This window comes from Scatophagus argus, chromosome 15 (genome assembly GCF_020382885.2).
Source record: "Scatophagus argus isolate fScaArg1 chromosome 15, fScaArg1.pri, whole genome shotgun sequence".
Taxonomy (NCBI): domain Eukaryota; kingdom Metazoa; phylum Chordata; class Actinopteri; family Scatophagidae; genus Scatophagus; species Scatophagus argus.
Window position 1 is genome coordinate 6022799 of NC_058507.1, and position 13108 is coordinate 6035906.

General features: G+C 42.5%; 2 protein-coding genes across 7 annotated transcripts; one reads left to right on the forward strand and one right to left on the reverse strand.

Annotated features, from left to right (window-relative positions):
• Positions 1 to 185: 185 nt before the first annotated feature.
• Positions 186 to 3707, forward strand: ptgr2 (prostaglandin reductase 2). 5 transcript variants are annotated; one of them, XM_046413936.1, is made up of 9 exons: positions 186 to 320; positions 424 to 528; positions 638 to 756; positions 1061 to 1252; positions 1356 to 1526; positions 1878 to 2087; positions 2311 to 2520; positions 2607 to 2646; positions 2743 to 3707. In XM_046413936.1, exons 2-9 carry the CDS (start codon positions 492 to 494, stop codon positions 2805 to 2807), a joined length of 1044 nt encoding a protein of 347 aa, XP_046269892.1. In that variant the 5' UTR covers positions 186 to 320; positions 424 to 491; the 3' UTR covers positions 2808 to 3707. The 5 variants fall into 5 exon arrangements, 3 of the variants coding, with proteins under 3 accessions (XP_046269892.1, XP_046269894.1, XP_046269893.1); XR_006845514.1 differs by lacking the exons at positions 2607 to 2646; positions 2743 to 3707 and having other exon boundaries at positions 232 to 528; positions 1972 to 2087; positions 2232 to 2451; XR_006845513.1 differs by lacking the exons at positions 2607 to 2646; positions 2743 to 3707 and having other exon boundaries at positions 235 to 528; positions 1972 to 2087; positions 2311 to 2451.
• Positions 3518 to 12574, reverse strand: tmem62 (transmembrane protein 62). Of its 2 annotated transcripts, none has more exons than XM_046413933.1 (14): positions 12316 to 12574; positions 11961 to 12159; positions 11452 to 11563; positions 11155 to 11292; positions 10615 to 10660; positions 10008 to 10149; positions 9408 to 9532; positions 8954 to 9076; positions 8340 to 8495; positions 7868 to 8027; positions 7499 to 7697; positions 7237 to 7332; positions 6874 to 6992; positions 3518 to 6094 (listed from the first exon to the last, which is right to left on the reverse strand). In XM_046413933.1, the coding sequence occupies exons 1-14, from the start codon at positions 12351 to 12353 to the stop codon at positions 5774 to 5776; spliced, it is 1974 nt and encodes a 657-aa protein (XP_046269889.1). In that variant the 5' UTR covers positions 12354 to 12574; the 3' UTR covers positions 3518 to 5773. The 2 variants fall into 2 exon arrangements, with proteins under 2 accessions (XP_046269889.1, XP_046269890.1); XM_046413934.1 differs by having other exon boundaries at positions 11961 to 12194.
• Positions 12575 to 13108: the final 534 nt, after the last annotated feature.

The following is a 13108-nucleotide window of genomic DNA, read 5'->3' on the forward strand; positions in this document are numbered from 1 at the left end:
AAAATCAATTAAAACCCATATCGACAGTAGGCGTTGCAATGGGCTGTCATTTGATAATTTTTGCATTAAGTGATTTTTAAATATACACGGAATCATACATGAAATACTGAGTTGTGTTATGAGATATATCCGACAGCCAGCTTAAAAGAACGGTCCAGCTGGATTTAAAGCGAAGACGGAAGTTGGTAACAGAGAAGCCTCTCGCTTTGTGCTGAATGAGACTTTCTCAGTGTTCTGTGTTGTTGACTTACTGTTAGCTTAGTACACACAGAACAGAAAGAACCTGTTCGGCAATATAAACACTATTTAGAGTAGGCATTGTAAGTAGTTTGCCATCTTCTCGTGTTGCTATTCAATTTAAAACATCTAAACTGTGTAACACTGTGACCTTAACGCCCATAACAGCTTGACGTTTGTTGCCAGATCTGGCGGTCAGTTCAGATAACGTTGCCACTTAGCATACATACCCAGGCTAACGTTACTTTTCAAGGATGCAGGTGCAAAGAGTCGTTCTCAACTCACGGCCAGGTAGGAAAACTTTTTCATAAGAGAAGGTGATCTATTTTGTTTTGTCCTGTGCTTCAACATTACACAGCAATGTGGCTAACGTTTACTCAAAGAACGTATTTACGTCAAGGTAAAAACGGGGCGCCAGTTCCTGAAAATTTTCGTCTGGAGGAGACGACTTTATCACCTGACCTGAAAGATGGGGAGGTCCTCGTTCGGACGGTTTACCTCTCAGTGGACCCTTACATGGTATTGATATAGTCAGTCAAGTTATTGTGTCTGCTTATGCATTTTTTAAAGTTTTTTATTTAAAAAAAAAGGTTCAAAACAAACGATTTCAGTTCACAACACGCATCAAAGATCTAGTGTAGTGAGGAAACAAGCACTCAGGCACTCAGTCACTGCAGGTAGACAACCAAAGTTAAATCATACAGTCTCCTAGTCCACCTGTGTCATCTATAGATAAATGAAGGCAGCCAGCGTTAAGACCCGAGCATCTAACCAAAGGCAAAGCTTCTCCATCGCTCTTACATGTCTTGTCTTTGCTTGACAGCGCTGCAGAATGAATGAAGACACCGGTGCTGATTACCTGACTCCATGGCAGCTGTGTGAGCGTGTGGATGGTGGTGGTGTCGGCGTGGTGGAGTCCAGCCGCTGCACTGCTTACGCTGAGGGAGATGTGGTCACATTTTTCAACTGGCCTTGGCAGACCTATGCTGTTATGACAGGAAGTGTGTTACAGAAGGTACGGCAACGCTGTGTGTGATCATCTCTCCATAAGAAAAGCCTGCTGCACATACTCACATCAGTTAATTGGCAGTTGTGTTATAACATTCTGTCTGTTTCAGATTGATCCGCAGTTGGTTGATGGGCATTTGTCTTACTTTTTGGGTGCAATTGGCATAACGGGACTTACTGCATTGTTAGCTGTAAGGGAAAAGGGTAACGTGACCAAAGGGACTAATCAGACCATGGTGGTGAGTGGTGCGGCTGGGGCTTGTGGATCCATAGCTGGACAGGTAAATGCATCAAGTTCTAGATTTGGGTCTTCAAAGGCTTTTATGACCTATATACAGCCATAGCTATTTGAAATACTACATTTTCTACATGTTTACTCCCATAATCTGAGTTATCGTGTACTTAATGATAACTGACGTGAGTTAAAATATTTCAGATTTTTTAATGGGTTCAAATGTAAGAAAATTAAAGGCAATGTGGTTGATGGAAAATATCTGTTACATATTAGAGACCACACTCATCAGATCTTACTTAGCCATTTGCAGAAACTGCCATGAGCACAAATTGATTGATTGCAGAAGAAAGACACTGACATCGTGGTTTTATTATTCATCCTGCTTTTATTTTGCCAGATTGGCAGGCTGGATGGTTGTGTGAGAGTGGTTGGGATCTGTGGTTCTAATGAGAAGTGCAGAACTTTAGTAGAAGACTTGGGTTTTTCTGCAGCCATCAATTACCGCCAAGAGGACGTCCCAGCGAGGCTCAAGGAGTGCTGCCCCGATGGGATAGACGTTTACTTTGACAATGTGGGAGGCGCCATCAGTGATGCTGTCATCACTCAGGTACCACTTGAGTTGTGTCTGCATGTGCAGAGCACAATCTAGCGGATGTTTTACGTTCATTTGTTGTTTATTTGTCAGGAAAAAGTGTAACTTTGACACGTTTGTTGGCCTTTCTTTCCTTAATTGTACTGCCAACATTTGCAGAATTAGAAGTGCTTCCTCCTCGTCTCCAACAGTGAGCGTTTTGTATCTCACACACATTGATCTCCAACCTGACCTCCAGATGAACAACGGCGGCCATGTGATCTTGTGTGGGCAGATCTCACAGTACAACAAGGACGTGCCGTATCCTCCGCCCCTGAGCGAGGAGATACAGGAAACCCTGCGCAGTAAGAACATCAGCCGGGAGCGATTTATGGTGCTTAACTACGTGAACAAAGCAGAAGCTGCACTCTGTGAACTCAGCCAGTGGGTTAAATCAGGCCAAATCAAGGTAAGGAGGATAACTGGCAAAATGCCTGCCTCTTCCCCATCTGTCGCTTCGCATCATTTAGTCGTAATTTTGCCTCCACTCTGCAGGTGCTGGAAACTGTGGTGAATGGCATCGAGAACATGGGTGGTACGTTGGTTTGAATTTGAGCCTTTTTCCTTATTGCATGGCTTTTATCTTTTACTATCTTGCAGGATTTGACATAGTTCTCTCATTTTCTCGCAGCTGCATTTTGCTCCATGATGACGGGGGGAAACATCGGCAAGCAAATTATAAAGATATCGGCGTGAGAATGAGCGTGTCTGTCAGCAGAGACTGATCTGAATCACCTGCTTTGGCAAATTAACCTCCAGCTGCCTTTCTGTCACTGCCGTTAACACTAACTTAATGAGCTCTAGTACAATATTGGATTGATTAGCTGATGTCAGTCGAATACAGTTATGAATGAAAAATCATTCAATATTCTTTGAAATCGTGTAAAATGAAATGTTCAGAGTGCTTGGAAGTTGGATAATTTTTTTATTTCAGTACTACCTCATGATATTAACCCGCATCTTCATTCTGCCACAGTATGTCGGGGGTTTAAAAACATCATATCCGCACCATAATAACCTGACGAAAGGCAGTAAAACGATTATCAAATAAGTCAGAGATTTTCCTTTTACCTCCGTTTTTCAACTGGAGGACAAATAATTAATGTCAGTGGAGCAATCAACGAAACTAACCGAAAACACACAAAGCACCGGCTTCCTCACAGCAGTGCGTAGCATATAGGTGATAAATAGCACACTCAGTGGCTGCTTTGTGTTTATTTTCCACCAGTGTTTTCAGTTAACATACCACACCCATTTCATTATCATATGAGCATGAGGAAAACATTGGGGTGTGTGTGTGGGGGGAAATGAGGAGAAGATAACACACACCAGGACCAAACAGAGAAACGAAGACTTGAAGAAAAAAATAATAAACTGCAAAAAAAAATAAATGAGAGTGCTATTAATTTATTGACATGATCACTTTTATTTTTGACTTATCTGACAGTCAAATCTTTTGTCAGGGTGGGGCCCCGTTATTCTTGTTGTCCACTCCCTTATAACATGTGACACTGACGTGAAGACGAACACAAAATACATGATTCACTGTATTGAACATTTTATTCCACAGCACTATAAATCGTTAACAAAATAAAATTGTGGTTTGGCTCTAATTTCAGTTGTCACAAGAAAAAAAGTGTGGCAGGTGGCAGGTGTAAAATCATTATCTACTCATTCACGTACTTCAGTGTTTGACCATAGGAGGGGATGCAGTATAAGTACACACCAGTATGTCTGACAGTACAATCCTCGGTGTTGGTGGTGGTGGCGGAGTCTGTGTCTTTATTTTGAAGTCAAATCAAGGTACAGTACAGAACAATCACAACCGGATTCATAGTTAACCAGTGAGCATCAAAACTGTCTCATCAAGACAAAAAAAGATAGAAAAAAGATAAAGAAAAAGCAAAAACTGTCTCATGCATAATTTGGAGGTGGAAGTGAAATGCAGTCATCTCTCATTATCCTCCTAATCAATTCAATACTGCCTCCTTGTGGGCAGATAACAAATCTGAGAGGTACTTGGCATCACAGAGAGGAGCTGTCAAAGAACTAAAGTCCATCAGGATTCAATATCCATCTAGACGCTGGACTCAGATACTTGGTGAGGCTCCTGTACAAATGAAAAAATGACTTGACCACCGCTGGCAAGAGTGCACTTAATTTAATGTTCTTGCTGCCGCTCTAATATTAAGCACTCACACACGCTTGGGTATGGCTGGTTGGAACGCTGCTCCTATTAAAAAAAGAATTGATGAATGTGGTCCTCGTCGCTGTTTGTCTTTTCTCTTTCAAGCCGGTTTGTTCTAATGGAATCCAGCACCGGCTCCTACTGACCAGAAAGGACTGAACTGGAAACACAATCATCTGCTCTCACACCTTCACAACAAAAATAAAAGGGGGGGTAAACATTCTGAGCAACACACACAAAGCTGTCAAATTAACTTCCAACACAGGGTATTTATTCAGCGCCTTCGCCTTCCTAACCTGAAGAATGCCCATTTCCAGTGCAGGTATATAACATTAAAGGGAGAAAAGAAAGAAAGAAGGAATCACTCAATACAATCAGAAGGAATAAATTTAAAAAAAATAGCATAGTAGTGGTTTGCTCCATTTCACCATATCTATAACACATTCATTTAGGGTTTTTTTTTTCTTTTTTTTTCACATCTCGATCGTTTGATTTGAACATGATTTTTAGTTCGCTGAGCTGCTGTGGAGTAGAAAAACGTCCTGAAATACTACTGGGACCAGCCTATTGTTCAAGCACTTGCATTCCTGAGAAACAAACAGCTGCTTCCTGTAGTCACGTTTGAAGGAGCACGTAGAGTCCAGCTTTCTATTTATTGATTTATTTCTTTCTGATATGATTATTCAATGCGAACATTGAGATGTTTTTAGTGGCAGTTGTGTGCAATGGAATCAACTTTATGTATAAAATACTTTTAATCGTTGACTACTTGTACACAGATCAAATACAGTACGCGCTTGTCATTCCCTTCCTTTGATTTCCTGCGATTATGTGTAGAATATACTTGAAAAGTTAGCGTAACTACCACGCTCTGTCAGCCACGGGAAGTTAGGAAAAGCTCACAGTTTACAAAAACGATGCGTACACCCTTCTTATCCACATGGTCTGCGTGTCGGTAGGTGAACATGGGGATCGGTTTGGCACGTCCAGCCGGCATCTGAGAATGAAAACGATTTTCAGAGGGAGGGATAAAAGGTGAAATCTTTCCTATTCATCCTTTGGCAGTGGTGAAGTGGCATTGGGCCAAGGCAACACTTCCAAAAAGTGCTAAAGCTCAAGTCAGTGAGTCACAGCAGAGTACAGCTCTTATACTGTGGACTGCGGCACACGTTGGACTAGTCCTCACGTAGCTTAAACAGGCTAATGTGCCCAAGTTGTTTTGTATTTTTACACTGTACACATTGCTATGAATATGGCCAGAAATGTGCTCACCGGTGCCTTACATTAACATGCATATTAAGTAAACAATACTATCTAGAAACAAGGTAGTGTGTGATGTACTGTGAAGTGGCTTTGGATGGGGGGAACTGAGGTTTCCAGGGTGGACAGAGACAGCAAAGTACGTCTGTGAGTCAGGCTCAAGGGAGGTCGTAGTAGTAGTTGCGGTGGTGGTGGTGGTAAAGTGCAATTACTGTCAAGAGGGAGAGACGCTCTTGTTGCTGTCACGAATGAGAGGGGCGGGGCCTGTCCAGGCACGGTAGACCAATAGCAAACTGAGCCCTAAAGCCCATGTGCGGACAGGAGACAGGAAGAAGGCCATGGGGCCGTAGGTCTCCAGGAGAAAGTAGCAGGAGTGGACCTGCCAAGTGAGCAGCAGCAGCATGAAGAGGTGAACCGCCAGAGTCCGCCAGCGGCAGCCCGGCCGCAGGAAGTGGGATCGGAAGGTGTTGCCGCGGCAACGGTGGTGGAGGCTCCAGCACAAATAAGAGGTGAGGGGCATGTTGAAGAACAGGAGCTGGCAGAGAGGATAAAAATAAGAAGCAGATAATTAGAATAATAGGATGAACAGGTTTAGCACAAATGTATGAAAGGATGTTTAAGACATGTTTGACACCTGTTAGGCTTGTGAGCCCTTAAAATGAAGATGTAACTTATGAGCAGCTCATCAAAGGATATCTATTGGCCGAGGAATTCATTTCACTGGTTAAATTTTGAGAAAAAGAAAAAGTTTTTCGAAAGAGATGTTTGTCTTTCCTTTTTAATTTATTAAGATATCGGCGTGAGAATAATCTGGATGCATAATGTTTAAAAAAAACCCCAAAATAATCAAAATGACAATAGATAAAAAAGTTAAACCTGCAATAACTTTTTGACCACTTGGGGGCAGCACAAACAAGCTGTGAAGACAACAGTGACATATTAACATCCTTTACCTTGACTTGATTTGTTATTAGCAAACAGTGGTGTAATAACACAGACATGGAGCAACATTAACACTGATTCGGTGTTGTGTTTCTACTGATGATGGTCTCTACCAGCTGTGTTAACCAGCTGGTCGTCAACTGTAGCTTACAGTTTGTTTTTATGGCTTTTTAGGAGAAAATAGCTGCCTGCTGTGGCTAAAAACAACTTTACATGAGATTGGTGTGTTTGGTGCAGACTGGAGAAACAAAACAATTAACTGAAATACACCTATATATGCAAATATGACACAGAAAGAATATCTAGCATAAAAAGTATACTGAGCTCTTGCTCATACACAGATGTCGCACTCTGAGATGTAGATTTTCTTACTTGCACGACTCCCACAACGTAAGTGAGGCTGCCCTCCAGGAAGTGTCCATCAATGAACACTCCAAAGGCGAAGCAGGCACCACTGTGACCATCTATCAGCTCTCCTATGAACCACGGGCCTGAGGGAGGAGAAGCGGAAAAGCCACAAAGGTGTTTTGACCACAGGAGACACTCACGTAAAAACAGAGGCAACATTTGAAGGAAACCTTTTAAAGCCGAGCAGCATTTTTACAACGATATCTTATTTAAGTGTATTTTACTGCTCACAAGGAGCAACATTATGTCGTAGATTTGAGTCTTTAACCAAGAAGATTTTCTGTTATAAAACTTGTCTTCAGCCCGAAGACAAAGCAGCTGACCCACCTAAGGCTGTACACAGGTTGAACAGCAGCAGAGAGTAGTAGAAGATGTCCATTGTACTGACCAGATGGAGGGACATACACGCTTGAGAGGTCAATCCTGTAGATGACGGATAAAACAAAAATGTAAGAAGGCATAAATAAATGGCAAATATTGTTCACATCAACGCAGATTTCAAGATCAGTTCATTGCATTTCAGTCGCCTGTGATCCAAATTAAATCACAATGGTGTATTTGTTTGAGGGGGCACCCAGTGACGGCTCACCTCTCCCAGGGGGGACACGCAGGAACCTAAAGGCCAGCAGCACGCCGACATTCAGCAGCAACATGAATATGAAGGCCACTCGGCCCAGGATGTAGTGGTCAGTAAGAAGGATGAAGGACTGCACGAAACCGAAGCTGGGAGTCAGGTTGTCCTCCAGGGTAAAGTGCTGCTCCTGCACTGACGAACGGCCTGCCGAGTCCTGACTCGCACAAACAGATAAGAAAAGAGCATCAGCGCCACGGCTGCCAACTGAACCATAATTCAACTCTTGCGGACAAAACTAACGAACTTAATCAAGACCTATGAAATATTTAAAAGGCTCCAAACAAGTTGAAATTGAAGTGGAAGATAAATGAATGCAGTGCTGACCTCCACTTTAACTCTGATGGTGTGCAGTCCAGTGAGGTAGAGAGACGGATCCCACAGCAGAACATAGAGAGGACCTCCAGCAGAGTGGCCTTTCCCCAGGGGTTCCCCATCTACGCTCACGTGCACCGCTGTGATTGGAGCCTCTGAGAAGGCCAGGATCCTATTGAGAAGTGAGAGAATGAATGCTTTAATATTGAAAATTAAATAAAGGCGACCTTACTTGATGCCCAGTGGCGGGGGAAAGGAGAACATAACCTACGTCAAAAATTTGATTTGAAACATGAAATGAAAGACAATAACAGGGTTGTCATTTTTGTTTAAATACATGCTGTGATTCATGAGAAAAAGGCGAAATATTTAGGGATGCATAAACAGGGGAAGGTTGCCATGTCGTGGAAGCATGTAGTGCAGAGCCATTGAAGGGTTTATGGTTCAACAGGAAGTGAACACACACACACACACACACACACACCTGATGTGTGTCGATCTGCGTATTCGACCCAGCGGCTCCGTCCCGGGATGCAGGTACTGCGCGTCCTTGGGGTTGGTGATGAGCACCGCGGGCCACCGCTCAAACCTCAGGTCGGAGAAACTCAACAGGTCGTGGTCAAAGGCCAGAACCCTGTACCTGGAGACAGACATGAGACCCGGTTTCTGCACGGTTTGCTGACTTTTACAAACCTTTTTAAGACCGTGTAGAGTGTAATTTTATGTCATACTGCCCAGGATGACAACAGAATGGAAAAGTAACAGCAACAAGTAATTAAATTAAGACAAGACAGAGGCATAATCACCCAAATAATTCAATCAAGTTCATTTAAGCTTTTGCTCAGACTGGCACTCGCCCATTACGAGTCACTAAGCTTCCTTTCTACTGCAGCTAACAGCAGTGAAAGTTCTTGCAGCAGCTCTGATGGTGCTGTTTGAACAGCCTTCTAGTTTATAGGTGTGCAACCCGTCCCGACAGCCCGCAATCAGATACAAAAACACTTTACAATCGATGTTACTCCTTCTGGCATTCAAGGTAACATATTTTGGACTTTTTCTAAAGAGGAGTAACAGAAGCATTTTCTTGTTTTTCTGTACCTGCGGTTGTCCATCCAGTCGCCCAGCTCCAGCTCCAGGGTACCGTGGGGATGTCGGCTGTGGAGGACGGGCATCAGGCCGCCCAGCGTGTGCAGGTGGCCGCACAGATATGCGACTGCAGATCTAAAACACAAGAAATCCAAACGTAAAAAGAAACTGTGATAACACTGACGCAATATGCCAACAACCGCTCAAAAACACTCCGAACATTCCTGAAAATGGCAAAGAAAAGAAGGTGACATGTAGCCATCGCAACCAACATTTGGATTTAAGTGGATGAAATTAAAACCAGACTGAATTCTTCAGTCCGGGAGTGTTTGATAAAAGCTTGTTTGTAGGTCAGAGCAGCAGGCTATTTGAATATTTTCACAATGACTTTATGGAAAAATATGTTTACACACCCAGGAAAAAAAAACAAAACTGGTTTGGCTCGTAACACGCAGTATATGCTTACCTCATTGTCTCCCGAAGTCCTGGAGAAGGGGAGACGACGGTGGATGTGGTGTAGTGGCCAAACCAGATCGACTGGTTGCTTTTCAGACTCTCAGCCCTGAACGTGTCCAGCAAGTCCATTTGAGTCTGTCCAGTATTGAGGGGGGAAAAAAAGCAGCGTAGTAACTTTACATTCCATTACCTTAATTATCTGCCTAAATGCTTTATTGAATCCTTTGAAGACAGAAAATTGTGGTGAACCACATTTTCCTCCCATGAAATTCACATTTTCATGAATGTTTGCCATTTAAATTGTGAGGATACTGGACATTTAGAGTCCTGACTGTCAGTTCCATGTGTTATTTTAACCATCTGTTTACTTATTTCTTGAAAAAAAAACAAAAAAACCAAAAAAAAATTTTTTTTTTTTTTCCAAAATGGTCTCCTCTCTTTTATCGGAAATCTCAGAAATCTATCGGAATCTCAGCCAGTCTCCTCTACTCTTAATCAAATCCAAGAATAATAACAGAACTGGTTTTATAAGCTTCTCTGCTTTCTGAAGTTTGTCATAAATTTGGTGAATGTTTATATGCTGTCATGGGAGGGTGCTGGAGAGCTGTACCTGGTTGAGAATACCAAAGAAATTGTAGGGCCTTTTGGGTCCTGGAGTCAGAGTGGCGTCCACACAGACGAACGAGTAGTTGCCAAAGGGAGTCTTGTGAACGTAATGGAAGGAACCGACTTTCTGATTGGCTGAGTATTTCCTGGAGTAAATTGGAAAAAGTTAACATGAGTGACAAAATATTGTCAATAGAGCCAGCAGCAGATCCGATCCTGATGGAACCCTGAGATAATTTAATGCATTATAAATAAATAAATTAGGCTTGCATAAGAGACAGACTTTGTCTGCAGAGGATGGCTGCGACATTAGGGAGATAGATGATCAATCAGTATTAATGCAGGCAGTAATGTCACATAAAACATAATTTGTGTCAAAATATGAGAGAGTCAGTCTGGACATGTAGATTCTGCTTCTATTTTAGTCCTCAGGAAGCTCATGCAGCTTGGAATATTGTCAATAAGTAGGTCTGCAACTACTCATGTTTCAGAAACACTGAAGTTGCTGTGTGCTCTGATCCACTTCACACTCAGCTTGCTAATACAAGACATGCAGGAGTAGACTCGGACCGGATGTAAATCAGTATTAATATTGACCATTTCATACTGACCGGTAATAATTGTTGATGCTGTCCAATGACATAATATTGAAGGCATCTGTTAGAAGAAATGAGATAATGGTGAGGTTTAGGAGAATATAAACTATAAAGAGGGACATTGACAAGACAGCAGCTATAAGATTTACTGGACCAGAATGTCTGATGAAGAAATTCCCAGTGGAGCGGCATATGCTTAATCCTGGAATCCAATATCCTCATGTTACAACAATAATGAACCAAATCTGCTGTAACCACAGACAGATGAACAACTGTGATCAATAACAGCAAAATAGCAGAGAAACTCCAATAACTAGCGCTCTTTCTTTGTTTTTTGACAGTTACAAAATAAGGATATCTCGTTTCACATCTAATAGCTTGCAATCCAATAAGCAGTGTTGAAGAAAAGGGTTAGAACGACTTCCTGTGTGATGCTGAAATGCACCACACTTAATGGATTCCTCAGAATATCTTCATTGTACCCTCCCTGTTTTCCAGGGGTGTTTGAATCCAAGCTGCGAGTCTGAAGACAACCCTGGGATAAAGGTTACTCACCGTGATTTCCACGGATGTCTATCCACCTGGTGCGCTCCATCACGCGGGACCTCTTCAGGATGTTGTGGTAGGCCTGCCACTCCACCTCATGCTGGAGAGAACCCACCTTACTCTCTGTTTTAGCATCTGTCAGATCCCCTGTGGAGTGGAAGGACATACAGTTAAGGAACAACAGGCCATCTGGAAGGCACCATACTTTTTTGGACTGCATTAATATGGCAACCACACCCAGTCAGCCTCACTACAATCTAAGGACGAGTCAGAGATGTGTGTGTGGGTGGCAGGCTGTTACTGTACCTGTTGCAAGCACAAGAGCTGGCTTGATCACTTCGATTGTGTCAGTGCAGAACTTTTCAAAATCTGGTATGCGTCTCGGGTCATGAAATCGACTAATGTGAATGTCGGACACCTTGAACAAGACCAAGAATAGAGTCAGGGATTACAAAAAACAAAACAAAAAACAAAAACAGCTCAGGTTTTGGATTTAACCCAGAAGAATGAGAGTTCCAAGACACAAAAGGTCCAAAGTCTGACCACGACTCAGTGTGTAGCTGAACCACCTTTTCTTTTTTTTTACCTGACAGTGACACACTTCTGTGGTCACTGACCCCTTTCTGTCAGTCATTCAGAGAAGAGTTCAGTGGGTGAACTGGCATGCGCGAAGCCGAAAGCGGATATTCCATTCATTTAGTATGTAAGGGTTTAAAATTAAGAACGGACATGCTGGTTGAATTTAGACTTCATCGTTTTGTATGTGGTTTGCAAGACCAAACAATGCTAGCTAGCAAGGCGGAATAAAAGCTCACCTGTATAAACCAGAATATATTGTTCAACTCGCCGCCGGGGAAAGGTGGAGAACTCCCCTTAGTTTCAGCCCCATCAGTAGGGTGCCGGACGCTCCGTTTGGGGTGCCAAGCCGTGTCATAGCTGTCCAGCACCCAGGAGGTGATGCACGCCAGGGCCAGCCCGAGGATAACCAGTGCACCGAACAGCTTCAGCATCCTCCTGTAGTGGCGAGAGATGGGACTAGCTGCTGCCGTCTGTCCCGGACAGAAAAAAAGCTAGCTACTGGTGGAAATAGCTAAGGGCACGAATTACACTAACATTAACTACAGGTATATTGAACTATTTGGCTACATGGCTAAGATCTCACACTCAGACCGTTTATGTCGCTGCCATCGCGGCCACTGGAGATGCATTGATGTGCGGGGTTCATTCACGGCTCCGTTCAGCTGCCTTCGGAGGCGGAGGAGGTAGCTCAGCAGGTTAGCTTGCAGCTAGCTACCCACCAGCTACCAACACAGCACGCACACTGACCGGTTGGATCGGGAAACGTCACCATCACATGAAAGGAAGCGTAGGGGAGGGTAGAGAGCTACCACTCTGACATTGTTTTCCGGGTAGCGCAATCGATCGCACTCCTACTCCACCTGCCATCGCGAGAAGTTTCGAGAATAACAATTGCTCACTTCCAACTTTGGCAGTTTCAAATAAAGATTAAGCTTAATTAATCAATTTTTGAACTTATTATTATATTATTAAATTATATTTATCTTAACGTATTCTTCACTGTTGTATTAATTGCAATCAAATAAAATTTATATTTGTACGACACAAACATAGGTATTCTAAATAAAAACCATGAAGACAAGATATCACATAGGCTACGTGAAAAGGTATTAAAACAAAAGTGAAATACAAAGAGGATAAATGTTATTAACTAAATTACATAGTGATTATAGTGAAAATAAAGTTGACTAAAAAGATAAGGATGGATAATGTATGTATGTACAATAATGCATGTTGTATTGCTTGGTGTATATTTCTCTTAACATAAATATTCACAATTTTATTGATTTTCATGTTGTATGCTTCTGTATTCTGCTTATGTTTCAATACCTGACAGTATAAGAGGGACTACAAGTAAAAAAATAAGCCTGTTGCGATAAATATG

Excerpts from the sequence above, each read along its gene's own strand:
- tmem62 (XM_046413933.1), bottom strand. The coding sequence starts at position 12,353 with ATGCATCTCCAGTGGCCGCGATGGCAGCGACATAAACG. Across the intron at positions 10,661-11,154 it reads AGACATCCGTGGAAATCACG|ATGCCTTCAATATTATGTCA; the intron begins GTGAGTAACCTT and ends TTCTTCTAACAG. Across the intron at positions 6,993-7,236 it reads CAACCTGTGTACAGCCTTAG|GCCCGTGGTTCATAGGAGAG; the intron begins GTGGGTCAGCTG and ends CTCCTCCCTCAG.
- ptgr2 (XM_046413936.1), top strand. The coding sequence starts at position 492 with ATGCAGGTGCAAAGAGTCGTTCTCAACTCACGGCCAG. Across the intron at positions 1,527-1,877 it reads GTGGATCCATAGCTGGACAG|ATTGGCAGGCTGGATGGTTG; the intron begins GTAAATGCATCA and ends TTATTTTGCCAG. Across the intron at positions 2,521-2,606 it reads TTAAATCAGGCCAAATCAAG|GTGCTGGAAACTGTGGTGAA; the intron begins GTAAGGAGGATA and ends TCCACTCTGCAG.